At 37.5% G+C, this 7,500-nt stretch overlaps 1 protein-coding gene and 1 long non-coding RNA gene across 4 annotated transcripts in view; one reads left to right on the plus strand and one right to left on the minus strand.

The window, feature by feature from the left end:
• LOC143934531 (uncharacterized) overlaps positions 1 to 3,267 on the minus strand; it is a 4,690-nt gene extending 1,423 nt beyond the window's left edge. Inside the window, exons 1-2 of the long non-coding RNA XR_013263285.1 lie at positions 2,725 to 3,267; positions 1 to 2,409 (exon numbers count right to left, since the gene is read on the minus strand). The exon at positions 1 to 2,409 is cut by the window's left edge and continues 1,423 nt beyond it. This is a non-coding gene — a long non-coding RNA (uncharacterized LOC143934531). The remainder of the gene's footprint in view (positions 2,410 to 2,724) is intronic.
• Positions 3,268 to 3,302: 35 nt separating this feature from the next.
• Positions 3,303 to 7,500, plus strand: part of PRDM16 (PR/SET domain 16) — a 941,382-nt gene continuing 937,184 nt past the window's right edge. For all 3 annotated transcript variants that reach the window (XM_077458220.1, XM_077458222.1, XM_077458221.1), the window contains exon 1: positions 3,303 to 3,457. In XM_077458220.1, coding sequence (XP_077314346.1) covers positions 3,421 to 3,457 — 37 coding nt within the window. In that variant the 5' untranslated portion in view covers positions 3,303 to 3,420. The remainder of the gene's footprint in view (positions 3,458 to 7,500) is intronic.

Consider the following 7,500-nt stretch of genomic DNA (forward strand, 5'->3'; position numbering starts at 1 on the left):
CCAAGCAATGAGTTTTTCCATCCCAGGGTAGCACACAGTAGTGCCAAGCAATGAGTTTTCCTATCCAAGGGTAGCACACAGTAGTGGCAAGCAATGGGTTTTCCCATCCCAGGGTAGCACACAGTAGTGCCAAGCAATGAGTTTCCCCATCTCAGGGTAGCACACAGTAGTGCCAAGCAATGGGTTTTCCTATCCAAGGGTAGCACACAGTAGTGCCAAGCAATGGGTTTTCCCATCCCAGGGTAGCACACAGTAGTGCCAAGCAATGAGTTTTCCCATCCCAGGGTAGCACACAGTAGTGCCAGGCAATGACTTTACCCATCCAAGGGTTGTACACAGTAAAGTGCCATTAGGGGTTAAACATGTGTCCTCCACAGCCAAGCAAGCATCTTGACCTGGGGGTCATGGGGGGGGGGGGTGCAGCACCAATAAGGGACTATGGGGAGAGGTAAAAAGACCAGGACCAACAGGGTACTTTGGGGGGATGAAGGAAAGGTCAGTATCAACAGGGGACCATGATTGGGGCAGCACCAACAGGGGACCATGGGGACATGAAAAGGCCCAGCATCAACTAGGGACTATGGGTTTTGGAGGGAAGATCAGCATCAATAGGATACTATTGGGGCGGAAAGGAAGGTTAGAGTCAACAGGGGACCATTGGGCCAGAAGGGAAAGACAGCTTCAACCATGGTGACAGGAAAGGAGGCCAGCACTGGCAACTGGCAATGGACCATCCAGGATAGAGGGAGTCCAGCACCAACAGGGAAGGAGGGGAGGCCAGCACCAACAGGGAAGGAGGGAGGCCAGCACCAACATAGGACCATGCTGGTTAGAGGGAGGCCCAGTACCAACAGAGGACCATGGGGAGAGAAAGAGAAGCCAGCACCAACAGGGTACCATGGGGAAGGATGGAAGGCCAGCACTGACAGGGGTCCTTGTAGGGGCTACAGTGGAGTCCAGCACCAACAAGTGACCATGGGGACAAGAAGGGTGGCCAGTACAACAGGGGACCATGGGGATAGGAAGGGAGGCTAGCACCCACAAGGGACCATGGGGACAGCAAGGGAGGCCAGCACCAACAGAGGACTATGAGAGCTGGTGTGGGCACACAGCACTAGGGGAGCATGAAGGCTGAAAAGGAGGTAGACACCAGAAGGCCATCAAATCTACTGAAACCCCATGGAATGTATGCACTGCCTGCACTCACTGCAGAAGTTAAAAAAAATATATATGGAGATATAAACTATTACATACTGTAGCAGTGTGACTACAATAAAATTATGACATAAGTTGTATGTTTTACAAGTACTGTATATGCCAAAAGAATTTAATCATGTACTATTGAAGCTATTTTCTAATTCTATCTATCTATCTATCTATCTATCTATCTATCTATCTATCTATCTATCTATCTATCTATCTATCTATCTATCTATCTATCGCTGTCTATTATCTATCTACAATGTATTTGACCATTTATTTACACAATGTCCTAACATCATCCTAATAATATTATATATGTCACTATATGCAATATACCTAAATATATTTCTATGTATGCACTGTATCTACATATCTATCTGTTCAACTAGAGAGGTAGAAAACAAACAGAACACTGATAACTGAAAGCTATAAGAAAAAATATGTTGATAAAAGTTATATCAGTGCATGCAATGCCAACCCAGAATAATGAAAGTGATCCATCTAGTGTGAGAAAAAAAAAAAGAAAGAGAGGGGGGGGGGGGATGAATACAAATATCTATCTATCTATCTATCTATCTATCTATCTATCTATCTATCTATCTATCTATCTATCTATCTATCTATCTATATATCTATCTATCTATTTTTCTATCTACCTATCATTATCATATCTGACTATACACCAGTCTCTTTAATTGCAATCAAGTTACAGTGTTTTTCTATCTATCTATCTATCTATCTATCTATCTATCTATCTATCTATCTATCTATCTATCTATCTATCTATCTATCTGTCTGTCTATCTATCTATCTATCTATCTATCTATCTATATTAATAAATCTATTATCTATCATTGATGTACCTATCTGATTTTAGCTAATTATTCATCAATTTTGTCCATCAATCAAGCAAGTTACTCCTTCTTTCTTTCCATATCTATCTATCTATCTATCTATCTATCTATCTATCTATCTATCTATCTATCTATCTATCTATTTCCATCTACCTACCTATTAATATTGTACCTGACTATACACTAGTCTCCTTTATAGCAATCAAGTTACAGTGTTTATCTATCTATCTATCTATCTATCTATCTATCTATCTATCTATCTATCTATCTATCTATCTATCTATCAATCTATCTCAATCTATTATCTATCATCTATGTACCTATCTGATTGTAGCTGATTGTATATATCAACCTTGTTGCAAGTAAGTTACTTCTTACTATCTATCTATCTATCTATCTAGCTATATATCTATCTGTCGATCTATCTTATTCAATCTATTATCTGTCATCTATGTACATACATCAATCTTGTTACAAGCAAGTTACTCATTCTTTATTTCCATATCTATCTATCTATCTATCTATCTATCTATCTATCTATCTATCTATCTATCTATCTATCTATCTATCTATCTCTCTATCTATCTATCGATCTATCTATCTATCTATCTATATAGCTCAATCTATTATCTGTCATCTATGTACCTATCTGATTGTATATATCAACGTTGTTACAACTAAGTTACTCCTTCTTACTTTCTATCTATCTATCTATCTATCTATCTATCTATCTATCTATCTATCTATCTATCTATCTATCTATCTATCTATCTATAATCTATTTCCATCTACCTACCTATCATTATTGTATCTGACTATACACTAGTCTCTCGGATTTGTATTGCATATTTTAAGATTGTACTATCTATCTATCTATCTATCTATCTATCCAACCAACCCATTCCATGTCATTGTTTACAACTATAGACAGTATGTATATATATATATATATATATATATATATATATATATATATATATATATCACCCCAAGTGGTACCTGGCTCCTCAGTGTGTCCATCCAGGGGGTCCTTCTGTCACCCATAGTTGTGATTTTTCTTAAAGAGGCAGTGCAGGCATTAAGCAGACAGAGGCTGAGAAGGTGTTGGGGGTGTTGGTGGGGAGTGAGGGGGTAGATAAGTGATCTGAAGAAGAGGATAGGACAGACGGGAGAAAAAAAAAAACTCATGGTGATGATGATGATGAATACATTGCAAAGTTTCTTAGTCCTGGCGAGGGTGTCAGATTGAGTGCTCTGTGCGCATGTGCAAAGGTGTCCGAACTGACAATGCTTCTGAGATGAAGATAGTGTGTTCCTTGCTTCTGGGCTCAAGGAGGAGAAGAGGAATCCACCAGCCGACAAGATGAGATCCAAGGCGAGGGCGAGGAAACTGGCCAAAAGTAGGTTCCTTTTCTTTTCCTTGCAGCCCCCCCTGGCAGGCAGCACAGCCTCCCCCAGAGCTGATCCCTTCTGGCAGCAAGGCTGCACCTTCTTCCCCCCTCTGCCTAGGCAGGCAAGGCTTGCAAAAAAAAAGGGATACAGTATGTGCTTCTATTTTTCCTGACCTCCAGATGAAGCTTCCCAGGCAAAGCAGTGAGCTGTGTGCCCTGTGCCAGTCCCTGTGCCAGTCCCTGTGGAGCACCAGGCAGCTCCCCTGCAGCATAGCATCCCTGGCACCACAAAAAGCCCAATCCGTGCAAAAACGAAACTTAGCTAAAAGTTGACGAGAGCCATAGGAACTTTTTTTTTTTTTTTTTTTCTCTCTCCTTCCCTTTATTGAACGTTCCAAGTCTTGTGAAACTATATTCCTGGCTTTTGATATAGTGGGCGCTAGAGGACTGCCCACGAGTCATCAAAACTGACTGAGCTGTGTGACACAAGCCCAGAGCTCACTGCTGCCCATCCACTCCTGCCTCCATTTTCATGCATTTTTCTGCCATCATTTGCTGCTAATCGCCAGATCTAGGCTGCAGAATTTTGGGCAGGAGGAGGGGGGAGGGGGGGAGCTGGGGGGGGGGGGGGGGTTGCAGGAGTTTTTTGTGTGTGTGTGTGTGTGTTGCAATTTATGTATTGCTTTGCACCCTTTGAAATTCCTTCATGTGTTGGCTTTTTGGGTTTTGTTTTGCGTTCTATGCAACGTTGTGCAGTGTAGTTTGTAGGTGCATTGTGTTGGAGATTTTTTTTTATTATTATTATTTTTTTTTTTTACTTTTTGTTATTAGGCATTGGGATGTCATAGTGCTGTAGACTGTCAGCCAGCTGTTTTTGTGGAGTGTGAACAATAGGGGCACAGATCAGGGCTGTCAGTGTGTTTGGCTTTGTGCAAAACAGCTGGACTGTCCTGCAATGCTGCCTGCAATCTGATCTCTATTATTATCATTATTATTGATCATAAAAATGCAGTACTGGTTCGGATTTGCACTGTATTATTATTATCATTAGTATCATTTTTAATAATAAAAATACAGTGGTAGTTGGGATCGTCTCTGTATTATTATCATTTTTATTTATTTTTTATTATCAGAAAACAGTGCTAGTTAGGATCTGCTCTGTATTATTTTTTTTCATTATTTTTCACTCATATAATAAAAATGCAGTGCTAGTTAGGATCTGCTCTGTATTTATTATTATTATTTATAATAAAACACAATGCTAGTTGATCTACAATGTATTATTATTATTATTATTATTATTATTATTTATAAGAAAAACACAATGCTAGTTGATCTACAATGTATTATTATTATTATTATTATTATTATTATTATTATTAGTTCAACGCAGGTTGAACTGGATGGAATATTGTCTTTATTCAACCTTACCTTCTATGTAACTATGTAGTGTGTATAATTAAAATGCAATGCTAATTGGGATCTGCTATACATTATTTATATTATTATTTATATTATTGAGTGTTACTCTCATGTATCCTTTTATTCATTATTATTATTATTCATTCATTTATTTTTTTATTTTTTTGCGTCTTATGTGTTTACAAAAAAAGCAGTTGTAACCTTTTCACTGTTTCTTAAATCCGATTTTATTTTTCTGCCTATGCTGGTTATAATGACAAGCCGACACATGGGGTATGTTGAGAGGGGGTTCTCGATATGAAGTGTGGGGGGGGGGTCTTGATGTGAAATGTGGGGGGGGGGGTGTTCTCGATGTGAAGTAGGGGAGGGGGAGTTCTTGATGTGAAGTGTGGGGGGGGGGTTCTCGATGTGAAGTAGGGGGGGGGGGTCTTGATGTGAAGAATGGGGGGGGGTCTTGATGTGAAGTGTGGGGGGGGGGGGGGGGTTCTCGATGTGAAGTAGGGGGGGGGGTCTTGATGTGAAGTATGGGGGGGGGTCTTGAAGTGAAGTATGGGGGGGGGGGGGGGGGGGTTCTCGATGTGAAGTAGGTAGACCAGGGCGAGCTGAGCAAAGGTGCTTCTGCTGAGTGCTAAGGCAAATTCGAATTTAATTGCATGTTCTGTCTTAATAAATAAGCAAGATGAATACAATTGAAAATAAAATAAATAAGCAAGATGTTAAGATATCCCGGTTATTAAAATATATATTTTTTTATAAGCCAAGCGTTACAATGTATTTTTTTTTTCAAAGCCACGTATTAAATGTACGGTAAAAAAAAAAAAAAAAAAAGGTATTAAAATGCACTTTATTAAAGCAAGGATTACAATGTACTGCTATGAACCAGGTATTGGAATAAGCTTTTATAAAAATAGATTTTAAATGTACTTTATGCACCACACACTAGAGTAGGATTTTGTAAGCCAGATATTAACTTGCACTTAAATAAAGTAAGTATTAAAATGTTTTTTTTTTTTTTTTTTTTTTGAGCCAGGTATTGTGGGCTTTTATAAACCAGGTATTAAACTATATTTTTTAAACCCAGGTATAAGGGTAGGCTTCTATAAGCCAGATATAAACACGTGCTTTTATAAGTCATTTATTAAAATGTCTTTAAAAAAAAAAAATAGAAACAGGTATTACAATGTACCTTTATAAAACATGTATTCGAGTTAGACTATCGTTTTAAAACACGGATTAAAATGTACTTTTGCAAGCCAAGTATTATTATTATTATTTTTTATTTTTATGAGAAAGGTATTAAGGTCTATAGTTTTACAGCACAGGGATTAAAATGTACATTTGTAAACCAGTTATTAAATATATACTTGTATATGGCATGTATTAAAGATACACTTTTATAAGCCAGATATTAAAATATACCTTTATAACACATGGATTGAAATGTACTTTTATAAGGCAGGTATTAGAGTATACTTTTATAAGCCAGACATCAGAGTATAGTTTTTCTAAACATGGTATTAGGATTTCATTTTATAAGCCAGATATACTTTTATAAGCCAAGTATTAGAGTATCGTTTTATAAGCCAGGTATTCAAGTCTACATTTGCAAGCCAGGTACTAGAGATACTGTCATAACCAAGATTATATTTTTTCAATAACATAAGGATTAAAATGTACTTCTATGTGCTAGGTATTAGAGTATCGTTTTGTAAACCAGGTATTAGAGTATACTTTTATAAGCCAGGTATTAGAGTAAACATTTATAAGGTATTAGAGTAAACATTTATAAGGTATTAGAGTATACATTTATAAGCCAGGTATTAGAGAATATATTTATAAGACAGGTATTAGAGAATACATTTAAAAAGCCAGGTATTAGAGAATACATTTATTAGCCAGCTTTTAGAGTATACTTATATAAGCCAGGTATTAGAGTATACTTATATAAGCCAGGTATTAGAGTATACATTTATAAGGTATTATAGTATACATTTATAATGTATTACAGTATGCATTTATAAGGTATTAGAGTATAATTTTATAAGCCAGGTATTAGAGTATATATTTATAAGCCAGGTATTAGAGTATACATTTATAAGCCAGGTATTAAAATGCTCTAAGACAGGTATTAAGGATTTATAAACCAGGTATGATAATGCTCCTTTATAAGCCAGGTAACAGAGTGTACATTTATAAGCCAGGTATTAAATTGTACTTTAATCGGCCAAGTATAGAGACTGTTACAAGTCCTGGGTTGAGGTGTGGATTTATAAACCAAGTGCACTCTTGGAGGACAGTATAGTACCCTGGTAATCTATGAACACGATGCACAGTATTGGGTATTACGAGTCACAGCTGGAAAGGGCACATTTAAAGGGTCAATTGATTGCATGCTTGCTGCTCCAGGCCCAGCGATGGACTTCCAGTGTTACCTTTATATCGTCTTGATAAAACATCTATCAGTCTCTGTTATTGAGAAGGTCGACTGTGCCACTCACTTTCATTAACAAAAAAGAATAATATATATATAACGTTAGTTAAGTAAGCGCCCTAGACTTTTTCTTTTTTACACTTGTTGTGAATGGCCTTAGCAGCAAGCTGCGTGTGTCGCTGACATGAGCAGTCGTGTG

The sequence above is a fragment of the Lithobates pipiens genome, unplaced genomic scaffold (assembly GCF_037356315.1).
Source record: "Lithobates pipiens isolate NorthernLeopardFrog02 unplaced genomic scaffold, aLitPip1_a1.2 Scaffold_27, whole genome shotgun sequence".
Lineage (NCBI taxonomy): Eukaryota > Metazoa > Chordata > Amphibia > Anura > Ranidae > Lithobates > Lithobates pipiens.